Source organism: Cinclus cinclus, chromosome 3 (assembly GCF_963662255.1).
Source record: "Cinclus cinclus chromosome 3, bCinCin1.1, whole genome shotgun sequence".
NCBI classification, from domain to species: Eukaryota; Metazoa; Chordata; class Aves; order Passeriformes; family Cinclidae; genus Cinclus; species Cinclus cinclus.
Window position 1 is genome coordinate 35,909,465 of NC_085048.1, and position 18,526 is coordinate 35,927,990.

Sequence of the window (18,526 nt, forward strand, 5' to 3'; positions counted from 1 at the left end):
AGGGGAACATAGTTGTTAATTTTAACTTCTCTCATCAATTTTGTTTCCACTAAATCAGTGCCATCATCAGCTTGACTTAGGCAGTAATATTCGAGGAACAAGGGAAAACCTGGGTATTGTTTGACAGCCAAGAGTTGACATTTCTCTGCTACTTTCTACATCCCCTGTGATTTAGGATGTAAGAATTCCTGCTATGGTAAGCAGAAAATTCAACGTGCTGACAAATAATTATGGTTACACCAGTAGTTTTGTTTGCTTTTTCTTTATTCTAACCTCAGTCCTGGCTCTTCACACTTCAAGCTCTGCCCCCACTGCTCAGCTTCAGCTTGGTAAACAAGTGTTTTGATGTACATAATCTCCATGACAGCCAAAAAGTCATGGTGTTCTCTTAAAATAAGGAGCACAGAAACCTGAGCATCGCCGTCTTGTTGCTATCATGTTTCTACATTTGGGTTTTGCTGTCAGTGTTGTTAGCAAAGGAAAGGGAGATAGCACGGGATAGGAAAAGAACTGCCAAGCACATAAGCTTGTTACAATGCTGTGCAGCAGCTTCAAAGGACTTACATGGACCTTAGACCCACAGTATTATTCTTGGCCACTTAATCTCTGACATGCCTCTGTTTCTGCAGAGAGGTTCTGGCAGACATGTATCCTTTTTGATCCCAAATGCATGAACAGAAGGGCGTTGTGTTGACTGGGAGAGGCACACTGGGATGTACAGTTTGTCTGTGGGCTGCACTTTGTAGTTTAGAAAAAACCCCCTCTGACTCAAACATACCACCTGTGCTCTGTAACCAGCCCAGCTGATCCTGGCCAGCCAGATGTCCTAATGGTACTGGTGAAGGTCCTATCCAGACAGAAAGCAGAATCTCTACCCTTAAAGGAGGAGTTCTTCACAAAACAATGGGAAAAAAGTTATGTTTATATGCCAAAGAAAAAACTAAAGAATTTTCTCAACAGGAGAAGCACTGTCCATACCTCCCCACACCAGCTGCATTTATTTAATTCCTCACAGCTCCCATGAGCACTGTCTTTGGTTGTCCATTGCACAGCAGGCACCATCAGCGTAGCCAGCCCCAAATTAGCATCCAGCACCCTTTGGGTGTGTGGTGGACACATATTTTCAAGTATGAGAAATGGCATGTCATAAAGCACATGGAAGCAAGGGGGTGGGCTAGAACCCAACCAGCACAGCAGGATCCTCCATGAGGCCTGCACATGGAATTGTCTCCTGGTGAATGTGTCCTCCCATTTTTCCTTCAAAAAAGCAATAAAATAATCAGGTTTCTAGCTCTGTGTCCAGATTAGACAAAACAAAGTACCAACAAAAGAGCATTTTGTAGATGTCTTCCGATTCAGTCACTGTTGTGCCAGCATGCTTAGCTAAAGACTGACCAATATATCAAATTAAAAAATATATAGGTGCCTGGGAATATCAATCTTGAATATTTATCAATTGCATGAGTGTTCTGGATGATGCGCAAGCCCACATGGCCCTTCAGGCCTCTCTTCCTTGATGAATTAGATTCATTGCTCACAGCTAAATGTACAATCATCTTTTCTGGTTTTTCTTCTTCTGGTACCATCTGGTTTCTTGTATACCCTGCCAGGCTGTTGGCATCAGATTCACTGTAGTTTCCATCCAGCATCATAGTTTTTGAGTGAGGTATTCCACATGAACACGGAAACTAGGGACATAAAAAAGAAATATAGCTGAGTATTGGAAAAACATGAGAGCAATGGAAATTATGCCTTTTTATTAACAGACAGCTTGCAAACAGCTGAATCCAAAATTTTGATTGAGAAATTTTAAGTTTTTCTTTGAACAAAAAGGTCTCTTTTTTTGTTTGTTTGTTTGTTTTAAAAAAGGAAGAAACAAGGTTTATCTCCACTGCTTGGGAGAAAAGATTAAAAAAATGCTTTAGCAAACATATAGTCTAAGCAAAAGGTTTTCTTAGCTATCTGTTGTTCAGCCTTACCGTCTTGAGATTCCTTATTATTCATTCTTTGTGTTTATAAATATTCATGGACAAGATGCAGTTTAATCTGTGGAAATGGCTTATCCAGTAGATGTCATGGGAAGAAAAGGGCCAAGTTCTGGTTTTACAGATGCACGTTTTCTTCATAAATCTGATTTTAAACCAAGCAGAGGACCAGCTAAAAGCATAATGTAAAATCCCAGCTCTGTTGGAGCTAATAGCAAAACTTGTATTGACTTCAACAGCACCTTCATGCATCCCACAAGGCTAAAAAAATCCAGTGCATACAGACAGAATTTTGAATAGGATATGCAGTCTTCGACCATTCAAAACCTTCAGTTTTCCTGTCCCAGCAATATGGATTATGTGTTTGCATGCAATGAAAATGGACTTCAAAATGTTTCTGCTGGGAGTTCCTGTCTCAGATTTCCCACAGATCAATTTCCTTACCCAATCATACTCTATCAATGTGGGGTATTTGATGTGTGGGTTTTCCAATAACGTGTTTTCAAGGATATGTTCAGCTAAAACAAATGTATATATCTGAATACATATATGTAAAAATGTATATAACATCATTGTGTAATATTCAGGACGCTATTGGAAAACCCTGCAGTCAAGGTTTTCCTTCAAATTATTTAAACAGATCACATTGCTCACTGAAAACCTTAAAATCAACTTAAGGATTGTTTTCTGTGTTCTTGGTAGAACCAAAAGATTTGGTATCAGCAGGTTATGTTCAGAAACACATGACAAGTTAGTAGACTGCTTACTTTACTTTTTTTGAGTACTCTATGAGGACAACTGAACATCAATTGCATTTTAAGATGTATTTTATTCTAAACAAGCACACTTTGAAAAACCCACACCCCAAAACTAACAAAGCCAAAACAAAACAGAACAAAACCAGAGTCCAGCTCCCCAAAAGGGACTTAACCCCAGCTGACAAATAAGCATCGTGCAGTCACTCACTCAACACACCTTCCCCCCTCAACTCTGGAGTGTCGTGGAAAAGAATAAAATGTAAAACTTGTAGATTGAGATAAGACTGGTTTAATAATTGAAATGTGTTCTATGGTGTGGCATATCCCTTTGGCTCATTTGGGTCACATGTCCTGGTCATGTTCCCTCCCTACTTTTTTTTGTTTACCTCCTCTCTGGCAGAGCATGAGACACAAAAACATCCTTGATGCAGGATAAACACAATTTAGCAGCAACATCAGTGTGTTACAACATTATTCTCATGCTGAATTCAAAACACAGCCACTTAAAATAAACTATCTCTATGCCAGATCAAACCAGAATAATACCAAACAATTTTAAAAAAAGCCACGGGGGAGAATTACACATCAGGTTCTCCATCATGAGCTGACAGGGGATGGTGGCTGGGTGTGAGGGACAGCAGTTTCAATAACAAGCTAATTGCTGCAGGACTCAGAAGAGAAAGCAGTTCTGCAGATTTACTGTCAGCCCCCAGGTCAGACTACAGTTCCCATGGCTTCACGCACGTATGATGACAGACACCTCAGTGGACAAGAGAGCCTGACGTGCTAGAAACCCAGCTCCACAGAACCTAAAATTACACTCATCCTCACCCAGGCACGTACGTGCAGAGGTGCACTACTTAATGTCACCCTGCAGGACTTTGACTCTATGTCTACAATAACAATTCAAAGACTGCCAAAGAGTCTCCTTGGACATGGGAATGCAGCTGACAGCACTATTAAAGTGTCAGAAAGCTCTCTGGCCTCCCTCAGCTCAGCAACCACTGAAAAGTTCCCAGGGCTGGGAATAAGCATGTGGCCACAGACCTTTTGCCAAAGGCATTTCACAGCAGCTCCTGTAATCTTAAGGAAGAGAAGGTTTAGTTTTAGATACTGCATGTCTTTGTCCCTCGCACATTTAATCTCTTAATGCAGACATAACGTAGAGCTCTCTTCTGGGCAGTCTTACATGTTCATACCAGAACTTCTGGAGTCTTTCTTAGGGAAGCAGCACTGGCTGACAAGATCTACATTTACTGTGAGAAATGCCTCTTCTGCTTCTTCAAGAGCTTCTTCCTCAAATAATGCTATTTATTATCTCTGTTCCCATTTCCCCTTCTAAAGAATAATACTGTCACACATTGAAGACTGGGTGTTTTCCCTTGGGTAGTAAAAAGGCATTTACTGAATATAGAATTCAATGTACAAAACTCAATAAAGGGCAGATTTATGATATAAATAACAAGCTACACCATCACTGGAGGTGGCAAAACATTCCATAAAACTTAGCAGAAAATTAACAAATCCTCCTAAGTTCATTTCATCTCCCCAGTACAGTTAAAAATAAAGGAGATGAGTTTTCATCTTAAAAAAAAAAGATACAGATTTGTTCTAGGCAAGTCAAAGTTAGCAAGGATGTTTCTTGTTATTTCCCATGACTTGCCAAGATGCCATATTCTTTGGACATAGCATGCTCAAGTCCACTGCTCACATGCAGCAAGCTGACATGCATCATGCATCACATGCATCCATCAGACACACTGGAGTCTCTGTGCTTGCACAGAGCATCTTTCCCTTGTGTTGCAGAGAACTGCTGGGCCCCAGGTGGGGACTGGGAGTGGCATAGATAAATTAAGAACCTGTTCAAGCAGCTTTCCAGAATCATAATGGTATTGAGAAGGCCTTGAAGAGAGGTAAAATTTCATCACACAAGTCTGGTGAATTTATCCAATTACTTTTTAAAATATACCTAATTACATTTTTTTATGGTATGCCAACTGAGAAAGGTGCTGGGCTTTTATGGGGCTTTGCTGCTCTTCAAGGCATTCACAGGGAGAAAAGGAAGGGCAAGAGAAGGAATGCAAAACAAAAATAATAGTTCATAGAGGGAAATAACATGCTTATATTGTACGAAAGATGATGTCTGCATTGGCATTTCCAACAAACTTATACAAATTTCTCCAGGAGTCAAAGACAGTATGTTACCAGTATTACCAGTAGACAAACACAGTCAGTTCCTACTGGAAAGACAGAAACTGTAAATCATGGTGATGCCCTGGGTGTATGGGGACTGAAAAAATTTTGATCCCAAGCTTTAGTGTTCAAAAGGCAATGGTGCTTTGTTTAATCACAAAGAAGGGCCTACAAGTCTCTAAGATACCTCAGGCTGGAAAGGACATCAGGGCATCTCTAGCCCTATGCCCTGTTCATAGCAGGGCCAAGATGCTCATAATGTATCAGGTCTTGAAACACTCCAGGGATGCAGGATAAGACCTGTCATAGCACATTAAGAAGTACAAACATAAACTTGGCTGACTGTTGTTTGTGCTTGGTGATGGGGAGCACCTCCACTATAACATCCATTAAATCCAGCTTCCAGAGTAAAGTTGCCTACAGAGACAGGAGACTAATTTGCACCAAATAACACCTTTAGTTTACTAAACGAGAATCATGGCTAACCATCAGATTTTATACATTTTCCTCTTGCCATTCCCTCACATTTCCAGGTTGCACTCTTTCCCAGTTCAGATCACACTCTCTTCCCTGATGTTTCTATGAAGATCCATAAGATCAAATCCTATTTTTCTGTGTTAGCAATTCAGCCTGAGGTGGAACGTTCTAAGCAGACCCAACTACATACATGGTTGTCAATGTTTTCCCATTAACTGACAGTCAATATAAAGACCAGGTTGGCTGTAAGGGCAAAAAAGGAATAAGTGGATGACAAAAGTGTTTCTCACCTTGTCCCGCAGTTTCCTCTCCTTCCGCTCTTGCACTGTTGTCAGGTAATTCACAGCTGCATATTCCAACACCGAGAGGAAGACAAACACAAAACTGACCCACAGGTAAATGTCCACTGCTTTGATGTAGGAAACACGAGGCATGGAGGCATTCACCCCAGTGATGATTGTGGACATGGTCAGCACGGTGGTTATCCCTGGAAAGAGCCAAGAGAAAGAAATGTTATTGACTGATGCAGTCCATAAGGTTTTCTGTCTCTAGAAAAACAGAAGTTATGGTCTACATGATGCTCTAAAAGATGTTAAGTATGAAATAAATGTGTGTAAAGTATCTCTTCTGGTAATGCAGAATTGTTCCCCTGCCTACATTTCTGTGCTCATGATGGGTTGAGTTTTGAGAACCAATGGAGCAGTCAACATTTTGCATTTAACAAACAGCACTTAACTTCCTCCTTAAACTCCATGGTTTAAACACAGTACTGCTAAAACATATTTTTACACACCTAACCCTAAGTGGTGACAAGGACTCCTGTTTCCTGGCTGTACCATTCTCTATTACAGCTTCATTTTAAAGACCACAGTGCTTTCTGTCCTGAGCTACATATAAGTGAGGAAGACTGCTAAATAATGAAGGACTTAAGACAGAGTGCAAGTTATACATTATATTAATTATCAGATAAAACCACCATTTGCATGCACAGTATCTTTAACCATTAAAAGGAACAGTTCCCTTTCCTGCCAAAACCTTTACATTCAAAGCTTTTCACACAGCCATGCCTTGTTGCAGTTCTCACCCAAAGAGACTCTGGCAGGAACTGCTCGTCGGTCGATCCAGAAGGACACCCAGGACAACATGACCATGAGAGTGGCAGGGAAGTAGGTTTGGAGCAGGAAGAAGAAGATGTGTCGGCGTAAAGTGAAGTTTATATAGAGACGATTGTACCAACCTTTGAGAGAGGAGGAAAGACAGAATCAGTGAGAACAGCCTGGACAGTGGGTTCAGAGAGACAAGATCTTTCTTTGGTTCTTTTATTTCTAAGACTAGTAAAACAAGAAAATGAGCTTTCAAGCAGACTGTGGAGACTACACTTCAGTGACATAATACCAAGAGCTGCTCAAAAGCAGTTAATACAGTATTAGGTTTAGCAGTAGTGTGACATCAGAAAAGGTCAGTACCTGTGCTACTGTAGAAAGCCAGTCTTGATGTGGTGTGGAATTTTTGTATCAAAAACTGAGACAAAGAAATTTTTTCATCAGTTTTCAGAGATTCATTCCCATTTTTCCAATACAGCATCAGATCTTCATCAGTGTAAGCATCTTAGGGAAAGAAGAAATAAAATGTGATGTGACTTTAGCTTAGAGGTTCAACAAAAGTTATTACATCCGACAGCAAGGGAGTTCAAAAGATCTTGTCATATAATATACTGTGACAACAACAAAAATCCAGATTCAAGATTCAAGAAAACAAATCCTCTTTTTACTTCACATTGAAACGACAATTAGAATGGCACTCTTCTGAACATCCCAGACTAAAAATAGATAATAGCTCAGGAAATAATCACAGGTAAAATACCTTAATTTAGAGGAAGAAGGAAGCATGGACACGTCAAACTATCTTAGAATGATAAAAGCAAAAGGGACAGGTGCGAAGCAAAGGCCCAGAAAAACGTTAAAAGTGTAAATTAAAAATGTACAGGATTTGTGCACTAAGTAACAGGAACGGGGAATGAGAGGGTTATCAAGATCATCAGGGACAAGAGCACAAGGTTTAGGGACAAGAGGCTGGGGGACCAGGGCTTGTTCAGCTGGGAGGAGTCTGTGGTTGGATCCAGCTGCTGCCCTGCTGATCCTCATGGAGAAGTTGGCAGCAGCCTTTTCCCAGACATTTTGACAAAATGGAGAATGAAAGGACAAGAGGCAAGGGATGTGGGTCTCAGCAGAGGACTGTTCCAAAGAAGGTAAAAGGAAACAATTTCAGGATCAGGGCTTTCAAATATTTGAGCATGTACAAAGGAAAGTTGTGGAGCCTGAATTATCTTGCTCAAGCCCCAAGCAACCCATTATGAAGAACTCCCTGCTCTCAGCAGAGTATTGGAGCAGCTGACCTCAAGGTCAATGAAAATTACCCTCTGATTCTGATTCTGTTTTTTTTTGCAGAGGAGCATTCAGTTAATAGCTGGGAGGACCTCAAAACAACCAGGTGTTAGTCTTGCCATACACTGGAGAAAGTCTACAAAACATCTTACTGTCCACATTACATTCTCCACCAAAGAAGCTGAGCCCAGATCAGTGTCTGCAGAATCAGGATTATGTCATAGGCTATTTGCCTTGCAAATTCTGGTCTTGTAGCACAGGACTAGATACACAATTCTGCTGAGTCAATAGGACTCCTGTTAACTCTGATGAACTATTTTTTCAGGCTCTAAAACAGACAGTATTCTGAAATGTGTCCTCTGACGTGTTTGTGCAGCCAGCCATAGAGCACATGTAGCTAGAAACATGGATACAACATACAGCTTTCCAGCTCCAGAGAACATGTCTGAGAGTCCAGGGGGAAGTGGCTGAAGTCCATGTTGCACATTGCTGTCACTGTGACCCTAGAAATCAAAAATGAGAAAAGCTGGTTTCTGTGAGGAGCAATCAAGAAAGAATGTTATCGCAGATAATTATTCTGCATATTCTAAGCCAAAAATATTCCATGATGTTAGCAAAAAATCCACAGGAAAATGCCCACCGAATCTCCATGTTCAAGCTAGAAGTTATACACAGAAACTCCAAAGAAAAATGTAATTTCAATATCTATCAAGGAACTAAAGCACTAACTTGGATGTTACTGTTATACTAATGTCAGTACAGATATTTCCACTGTGCTTTATACCCCATTATTTGCCTACAAGACTACAATGTAAAGTAACTTCACCATTTATATTTGAATATTCCCTTATGTGCAGTTTAATTAAGGTTTCCACATTTTCCCCATTGCTCAGTTCTCCCCATAGTCACCCCCAGAATGACCCGAGCCTGAGGAATATGATCATCCTTATTGCAAGCCACAGAATTCCTTCATTACATTTTTATTATGGCAAAAGCAGTTTCTTACAGCTCTCAATAACCCTTTTAATCTGAGGGGTGTATTTCTGGGGCAGGGGTTGTAAAACAGGTGCAGCTGGTTTTCAGCAAGCGAGACTTGCTTCTGTTAAGTTTTTGTTTTAGGTAAAAAGCTGCAGCAATCACAGCTCCAGTTTTTAAACTAGTCCAGTTGTGCACAAAGTTACATAAGAAATTTTTCAGTGGGTCAGTGAACTTTCTCTTGGAGATGGATTTGCAGTGGAACTCCTGATTTAGGGGGGGCAAATCAGCTGTGACTCATCGTTTCAGAGTCCAACTTACGTTGGCTGTGACCATTTTCTAGATTCATTGCAGATGTTGATAAACAACTTTTCCTCTGTTCCAGGGATTGTGATCCAAATCCTACTCTGACCTATGCAGTCATCATCCCTGAAAGGCACACGCTGTTCATTTTGATTATAAACTAGAGCAAAATTTTGCCATTTGAGCAAAATTAAAAGAATGGTTTTGGGGATGTGTTCCAGAAGGTACCTGTAGCAATGACCTCCCCTAACTGAGTGCAGCATTTAAGCATTGTATAACTCAGTCTCATTGAAATGTGTTATTTTCTTTCCTTGGCATCACCTGAACTGTGGCACAACCTGTGGTCAATAACAATTTGTTAGTCAGGGGCAGAACAGAAACTTGGCTCATCAATATGATATTCCTCAATATCATACTGTGCAGTGGTGGCTTTGAGGGCCCAAGGCCCAAAACAGGAATGAATTGTTCCCAGTCCAGTGCCAATCCCATGCAGACATCCCAAGATATCTGCGGACATTCCCAACACCACTGGACACCTCTGCTTTTTCAGCTGGATATTGTTCTCAGTGTTCTAAACACCACCAGGCCCAAATGCCATGGAGATTTTCTTTCTCCCTTTGATTTTATGTATCAATTTATCAATTTAACTCTTGAGCAATCAGCTGTAGTTAACCAACAGACTTCTCTCATGTGGATAATGTTAAAAAGTCACATCACCTCCTTGACAGATTACAGAAATAAACTTAGTAGAAAATCTTCCCAAGTTTTTGAAAAACATTTTACCATAGCTGAAGCGAATAAGTTCCAGAAAGATCCTAGAACAGAAATCCTTGGCTATTAAATATTCAAAGGTCACCATAAACTGACAGGAGGAATTACCCATTTTTTGGGCTCTTGAGCTTTTCTCCTCTGGCAGTGTATTTTTCTGTGTTTCTCTTTTTTCATTCTTCTGTATGAAATTAAATCTGCTGGGATGCTAATATGAGCAGCCATAATGGTGGCCTGGTTAGAAGGGGAGACTACTGAACAAAAGACCTGCCTGATGAAAAATATGGGCAGAGAACGGCTTCCCAGCCTGGGAAAAAGACAAATCCTTGAGAAGCACAGCTGACCTCTTTGACATGCACATAAGGTACCTAGAAACTGGAGACATCCTGAAATACCATCAATAACTGCCAAAAAAAAAAAAAAAGTTATTTAAGTGGCATTTTATTATCAGCAAAGACAGGAAATGTTCCTGAAAATAAAAAAAGGTCTGAGAGAACATAAAACATCAATATCTATTGGCTGTCACAGGTGAAAAAGAAAAATTACCAGCATCTATTGCCTGTTCAAAGTGGTGGCAACCTACACCTTCTTATCTCTCTGGATATAAGGAGGCCATAATTTTTATCCAAAATGAAGCCTTCTTCTGAGACCTTTCCATGCTGCACATACTTTTCTGTTCCTCAGAAAGTTGAATTCAGTGCATGAACTTTCTACCAGCTCTTGGACACCCACCAAGGACACCTGGCTGACTCCACACCCTACGACTCAGAGCATCTCTGAAATGAGACTCTGCTGTCTCACTGGTCTCCTCTGAGCCCACTTTATAGGCTGTTTCATGTTGTCCTTCCATGTGTTGGATGACTTGGATTGCTTGAGGGTGATACCTCTTGATACCAGTACTGTGCACCCACACAAACAACCTGTCCTAAGTGTACCTGAGGGTATGTTGTGGACGAGTTGCTCCACCAATATAAAGGAACCTATAACAGTTAATACCCTGGATAGTTATTGGCTGTTGCCACATGATTGATGGATGCTCAAGTATGGATTGCTGATAGTAATTTGTAATAGGGTAATATGGATATATAATCACTCTATTAATCATGGGTATAGTTGCCAGTGGTGATGTTAGCAAGTAGTTTACTTGCTAGTGGTGATTTTTTGTGGTATTTTTGATAATCTGTAATAAGGTAGAGAAGTTTAGAGGATTAAGCCTCCATGTCCTTGTGTATTACAGAATCCTGCAAACCCACAGACACAATCTGTGTACACCTGCAGGATGGATAACCCTCCAGGTCATGACAGGCATCTCTCAGGATTTTTCCAGCCAACAAATCTACAAGAAAACCAGGAGGTCTTTAATACTGCCATTTCGGCTTCAATAAACTTAAACATTTACATCAACCAGAAAGCACCAAAAAAAAAAAAAATTCTAGACAAACAAGAAGGAAAATAGGATAATTATAGAGGTCACCATCTGGTATATCAGCAGCTTCCAGTTTAATCACACACTGACCCTGGGATGAACATTCCTGTTTGACTAAGCCTTCCACTGACTGCAAAGAGTTGGGGGCATGCTTCCCCCAGGAGGAGATTATCCTGTTATTGCCCACAGCATGGTTTTTCAGAGTTCCCTGCAAAGCATTTTGTACTGGACATTCTGGAAACAGGGCTCTGCATCAGCAGCAGGAGTAGCAGATTTGGCAGTAGCAATCCTGGTGATCACCTAGTCAAACCTAGAGCAAAACTGGCAGCAAAGCCCCAGGGGATGCTCAGGGGAAGCAGGGCTGCTCCCTACCTCATGCTGTAGAGGACATGCCCATCAGGGAACACTCGCAGCATGATGTTGTCTGTGGTAGTATCATGGATGAAGGACCTCTTGGAATGCACAAAGAAGACATCAGGGACCCAGATCTTCTTCACCAGCCTGCCATCAAAGGTCATGCTCTTGTTGTTGGTGCTGGGAAATGAGAGGCGCTCGTCCTTCCAGTAGTGCCTTAAGTACAAGGTCATAGTGAAATCCTTCACAAAAGGGAAAAGGACGAAAAAAAATGAAGAAAGGTCTGTCAGTGCTGCACTCTACAACTAGGACACAACAGAAAGAAAGCTCACGCACCAGAAAGACAAGATCTCTCCACTCTCAAATCCTGATTCTTTCCTAGGTCAGTGCTCTCTGTCAGTAGAATTTCCTGACAAAATCATTTCAGCCATAACAAAGCATAGCCAACTAATGAATTTAATACAGTGCCCAGTAATGTTCAGTCGCAAATGGGTTGTAAATATGTCCCATGAGAAGCAATGCCCTGCAGAAATGATCCTTCAATTCTGGCAAAATTATCTTACAGGACTATGGTGGCAATAGGATGATCAAGAGGAAAAACTGAAAGTTAGCTTTCAGTCTAGGCTGAATGGTCAGGCTAAACACTAAGCAATTCACCCCCAAAAGGACTAAATTGTTGTAAACAGCAACCAAGTGAGGGAACTGTGCTTCCCACCATTTAAGTGTGTAAATAAAGTTCCCTTTTGGGCTTGTTGATGGGGCAGGAGCTTCAGTCACATAAAGGGAAACCTCTCTTTGTTGAGCCCAACATCAAGATAGCAGCTTCTGCCTTTAGAGCTGAATCTACTCTCACACCGACAGATCAAATACACTTATTTTCTTTATATTCCAAATTAATCAAGTGATTATGGGGGCTGCAGCTGCCAAGCCTGAGCAGGCAGCAACACAGGCCAGGGTCGCTCCCTAACCATGTGGCAACCACTTCCTTAAATTTGCCACAACCAACCAGTTTGGTGACAGTGACAGTGACAGTCACCCTGACTCTGCTTCAAAGAGCTGTCTTGCAACTGTCTTGCATTGCCAGTAGGTTTCTCATTAATTTGTGAAAGAAGGCTCTAGTGCCAGTCCTCACCTTGCTGCCTGGCACAGACAGCTTCCTCTCTGACCATGGCAGAAACTGGCCAGGGGGACACTTCTGCTCACCCACCTGCAGGTCCCCACCTTATAAAACTGGTCCCAGGCTCCTTCACTGCTCATCCCAGGGATGCTGCCAGCTCCTGTTCCCTGCTAGACACTGACCACCTTCCCCTTACATCTATAGTCTCAAAGAAACACTTCCAGCAACTACAGCCACTGGCAGAGCTTAGGCTGTAACCCAGCTAGAAGAGTCAGCTTCAGGGCCCAGACATCAAGCTCATGAGTTTGACTAGAGGTGGGAAAAAGGAAACCAAGGAAAAGGCACAATTTCTGCCATCTTAGGAGTCAGTGCAAGTTATGGTAGAACTCAAAAAAGGAGTAAAGAAGTGCCTGGCTATTCAGGATTACCAGTTGCCTGGCCATGGCATGAGATAGAGGGACATGGTGCTCCAGGAAAGGAGAACCATTCTCATGGTTTAACTCCAGCCAGCAGTTCAGTACAACACAGACACTTGCTCACTCCTCTCTCCCACCAACTCTAGCCAATGGGATGGGGAGTAGACTCAGAAGGAGTTGGGTTGAGATAAAAACAGTTTAATAAATGAAATAAATAGAAATAAGAAGACTAATGAAAAGGAAGATGAAAAGAGAGAGGGGGGCAAAACTCCAGAAAAACAAGTGATGCACAATAGGGTTGCTGACAGATGCCCAGCCTGTCCTCCAGCAGTGATCGGTCCCTCCCAGCCAACTCCCCCTAGTTTATACACTGGGCAGGATGTTCTGTAGGGTGGAATATCTCTTTGGCCAGTTCAGGTCAGCTGTCCTGGACATGCTCCCTCCTGGCTTCTTGTGCCCCTCCTCACTGGCAAAGCAGGAGGCACTGAAAAGCCCTTGACTCAAGGTAAGCACTGCTGAGCCACAACCAAAACACTGTGTTATCAGTGTCATTCTCATGTTAATTCAAAATCAGCACTGTACCAGCTACTAGTAACAAAATTAGCTCTGTCCTAGCCAAAACCAGGACAACCAGGCAGCCTGAGGCTGTGGCTGCAAAATGCCTTTGGGCAGCTCCATCATCAGAGCACAGGGGAGCAGGAACCATCAGCCAGGCACCTTCAGCATTGCTTACAGCCACTGTACAGGGGGGGAAGAGACTGTCTGAAGGCACAGCACAGGAAGAAATTCACTGCTTTCCAGGCCACCCCTTTCCCTGTCCTACCAGACAGGAGCTTCTCATCTTTCATCTTCAGCCCCTTTCTCTCTCCAAACAGCCAACACAGTGGCCTCTGCAATGGCCAACATTCCTCTCTCTCCAATGGCCAACATGGTGCACCAAATTCTGCAAACACACAGACAAAGTGGCAGCCGACAACAGCTTCTAAGTATAAAATCCAAGTTAAGGAGGTTTTTTCATGGCATGATTCAGAAGAGGCAGTCTACTGACTGCGTGCTCCTTTCTGACCAGCACACACACTACAAGCAAGAAAAGGGGTTTATTTCTGCACCCATGAATAGGAAAGCCCCTTGGAAAACAAGGTTTTACAGCAAATTGGGAGAATGATAGTACCTGCCAGAGGCATAGCCAATGAGTCTACAAAAGTACCTCAATTTTGGAAGCATATTTCATATTTGTTCCCTGCTCCAGGCAGCTCAAGAGTGTGTCCTCCCACTGCACACAAAAGCAGCCCATCCACATCAACCAGACAGGCACTGGTTTTAAACTCACACACATTAAACAGCCCCTGGCTACTCTCAGTGTCATGCACAGTCTTGCAGACACAGTGGGTTGCAGCTGGTAGTGCTTCAGTCTGGTCCTTCTTTGGGGCACCAGGTACCTGCTCAAGCAGTGATAGGCAAGGACTGGCCAGCCCAGGGTACCTGAATTTCAGGGCCACTTCAGAGCAGTTTGAAACAAGCCCTGCCTGCAGCTCTGCCCTGCCTGCAGCAGGGAGACAAGGAGGACACCCTGCTGCAGGCACAGCCAGCACTGGTCCCCTGGCCATGCAGAGAGCTGACTGCCCACTCTCCTCCCTGCAAACACCCATGCTGGGACAGTCTGTTGGAAAAACACACCAACACAACTCAGACTGACCTGGGAGAACATTCCTCTCCCCCAAATATATGTCAGCAACTGCTGTAGAAAGTACTTGTCATGAGCTGGGAAAACAGGAACTACCAACAGCCAAAGGAGAGAACAGACCTCAAAGACTTCTGACAGGCAAGATTTTTGTTGAATCCTGACAGAAAGCATTGTGAGTTATTTACTTGCACTAATTAGTCCTTTTTGCTGCTCTGATATCATCTTGATCTATTAGAACCCCAGTTCTCCTCCTGGTAGCCATTTCCTGTGCGGACAGCTCCCTCCCATACACCTCACTGCATGTGTACCCCCATATCCTCTCTTTCAATATCCAGGCAGGCAAGCTGCCTGCTTTTAATCACAGAACATAGAATAGTTTGGGTTGGAAAGCACCTTCAAAGGTCATCTAAACCAACCTCTCCAAAATGGCATGCAGACATAATTGCACCATATCAAAAAACACTAAACCTAAAGCTCTTCCTTCGTCTTTATGTTTTGTCTAGACCACAAAAGGTGCACAAGGACAGGGAGGAAATGGCAGAAAGAGGAAGGAGCCCAGAAGCTTCTTCTTTTCTTCTATTTTTCCCTTTCCACTTCTCTTTCAAGAGTTTTTATTCCATTAACTACAATTTTAAAAAGAAATCACTGTGAAACAACCCAAAACCAAACAGTAAAGCATGTGTGAGCACTCATGTGAATTGAATGGTTCCCTAAGGAAGAAAACCCCTGCAGCAAGCACAGCTTATGTGAATTTTACCATATAGCTTCAAACCTCCATATGCAGCTGCTTATGCTTGTTTTTAGTTGTGATAGATCTTTCACAGCACTGATTATTCCCCCATTCAAGGTCCCTTTTCTGTTCACGCCTTTAATCTTTATCAGGAGGTAGAGAGGTAAGACTTTGATCATCTGGTTTTATCAAGCCTTTCATTCTGATTATCAGCCTCTTTGAATTTCAGAGATGCTGCTATTACTTTCATCTGACCAATGATGACAAGCCCACAGGTTTCAAGCCAGAAGGTCTTTTTATGACTAGAAGTAACTGAGGCTTAGAAGAGGATTACGTACCATGTCAACCTCAGAAATACTGTCCAAGCTTTCAACTTGCACATCCACCCCAACAGGAATCGCAGGGCCTGAAAGAGAATGAGATTTAGATATGTACATAAATGTTCTTTCACATCATCTGCATTTAATTAGCACTTCTAATGTGACATGCAAACATTTCTGAGCTTATGTTGTACATTTCTGTCAATGGTTCATCAGGAGGGGGATGGGGAAAGAGTTAGTGAATAACCATGTAAGGACCCTTTTGAGACATTGAATTATATTCCCCATGGGCATATGCTACAATGTTGTCACTTTGCCAGTTAATCCAGAGTTTGGATGAAACATTTGCCTATGTTTTTAAAACTTGAGCCATCCCATCTTAAATTTTATGAACAAATTTAGCCCCAAGGACAGAGACTGAGATGAAGACATGCCAAGCAATGAGCTCTTCCTTGGAGGTTTCTCATTTTTTACCAACAAGGCAAGTCACATTAATCTCTCAAGAGCTCATCACTATCTTGATTCATATTACTCACTGATGACATTGCTAGTTTTCCACAGTAGTTTTAAAACTAGCAGCCAGAGAGTTCACAAAGAGTAAATAAGCAGAAAACATGCCATAATGAATGCACACTCCTCTATTACTAGAAACCCTGTAACAAAACTTCACTGCAGACTGCTGCTCATTAATTACCAGGACCTGCTCAGGCGACTCAAGATCCCCACAGTGTGCCCCCATGCAGCTTTTCCCAAATTCTGGTGATAAGTGCCTACTGAGACAAGCACACCAAGCACGGCCCAGCAGGGCAGTTCAGTAGGGACTGCTGAGGAGCAGTCCAGGTGTATTCAGTGCTGCCTGGTGCTCTCCACGTGGGGCAGTGGGTCTCACAGGGCTCACACCAACCACTCCGTCCAGACCGTCTCCAGCCTGGGCAATGTCAGTGAGACAGACCATGCCAAAGGAAGCAGAATCTCTGCAGACATGTCTGAGACTTGTCCAGCAGAAATTAATTTTCCACAGTGGCCTCCATGGAGATTTGCAAAGACTTTTAGCTCCTAGATTTTGAACCTGATTAGCAGTCAGATAAGATGTAAGATGCACCACAATCCCTTTGTGGACTCATATTTGCAGCACCACAAACAGCAGGGCCTGCTGCATACATACATTTAGTTAGAGTAGCACCTTCCTCGAGACCACATTGAAGCTCTGAATACACTACAAGTCTAACCAGAGAGCAGAAATGCTGCTGAGAGAGAAGCACACTTCTGCAAGCTGCTATCCATCCTGCTCCTGTACCTGCAGCAGCACATACAGACTTGCACACATCTTCAGGGCTTTTGAACACAGCCTTATGATTGCCTCTGCTGGAGGAGAAAAGCACCAAGTCAGCCTCAGTAGGGAAAAGCTGATCCCCATGCCCATGAGACAAGCTGTGACCGGCCCCAGTGCAGGTTTGCCAGAGCTTTGATAAGCCAGCCTCACCTGATCACAGCAGAGGACACTGATGGTGACACTGTCCCCTCCTCACATGCACAGCTCCAGCCTGTTATGCCCACGGTGTCTGTCAGCAGCTGTGCTAGGAAGAGGCACCTTGAACAAGCCCTGTAGAGCAGGACCAGGCTCCTCAGAACCACCAATTCCAGTTTAAGTGACTGCTGCCCCCAGCAATGAAGCTCAAACAGGGCCAACCCAGCACTTTGAGATGACTCCCAGATGCTTACAAACACCTACATGTCTCATTCAGGCAAACAGCTGTGTGCTGCATAGTTTAAAAAAAATTGCCAGCAATCATTTTCAATCAAGAGAAAGAATTTTTCTATGACATTTCTCTAGCTCAGTAAAACATGCTTTGGTTTGTCTGAGGGGTTTTTAAAACCTTTTTTTAAAAAGGTAGCAAAAAGCACTGTATCTATGGTGACAAGGGACATTTTGATGTGCAGTACAATCAACAGAGAAACAGCACAAGCCTAGGGCTGTGTGCCCAACACATGCTGGCCATCCCCCCACAACTTCCAGACTGCAAGAGGGACTCTCTGTGTACGAATCCTTAATTTAGCCTCGATTCAGGAAATCAACACCCGCGCAAAGTGTATTTACTGCTGTGATTTCTACGCTTCTCTGAAAACTAATCACAGATTAAAAAAACCAAAAAAACCCCCAACGACAAACAACTAAGAACCAATCCCATAAACATAAGAACACTGCCAAGCTGGTATCTGTCCCTCTTTCCTATTCCTTCCCTATCTGCCCTTGAAGATAAAATACTGTGTTCTTTTCTTTGCTCATGTTCCTGCATCAAGCACTGAAAACCCAGCAGCTATCTCATTGCAAGGACAAAGCCTAAGGTTCAGTCTAGAGCTGACACGAAGCTCTATTAAATCCAAAATAAAGGGTGTTCCATGTTAAGCTGGATGGTCTGGAAAGCCCTTGAGAGAAGAGGTCCAAGGCTGGATTAGGTGTCTTTTCACCAGTTAATCACAAATTTGGAGGATGATAAAACAGTGATTGTAATAGAGAGGAGGAGAAATTATTTGAACACTGGACTCAAATGTTTAGTGCTTAATACAGAAATGTAAAGATGAGTCTGTAAAACCAATTTATCAGCAGAAATATTTACTCTGCCTTTTTGGGCAAA

The 18,526-nt window shown here is 42.6% G+C and overlaps 1 protein-coding gene across 1 annotated transcript in view; it reads right to left on the bottom strand.

Moving 5' to 3' along the window:
- Window positions 1-1,379: 1,379 nt before the first annotated feature.
- The window catches only part of LOC134041723 (gamma-aminobutyric acid receptor subunit rho-2), a 29,004-nt gene continuing 11,857 nt past the window's right edge, over window positions 1,380-18,526 (bottom strand). The window contains exons 3-9 of the mRNA XM_062488665.1: window positions 15,909-15,976; window positions 11,642-11,865; window positions 8,218-8,300; window positions 6,880-7,020; window positions 6,498-6,650; window positions 5,704-5,900; window positions 1,380-1,688 (exon numbers count right to left, since the gene is read on the bottom strand). Of these exons, the coding sequence (XP_062344649.1) occupies window positions 1,380-1,688; window positions 5,704-5,900; window positions 6,498-6,650; window positions 6,880-7,020; window positions 8,218-8,300; window positions 11,642-11,865; window positions 15,909-15,976 (1,175 nt within the window). The remainder of the gene's footprint in view (window positions 1,689-5,703; window positions 5,901-6,497; window positions 6,651-6,879; window positions 7,021-8,217; window positions 8,301-11,641; window positions 11,866-15,908; window positions 15,977-18,526) is intronic.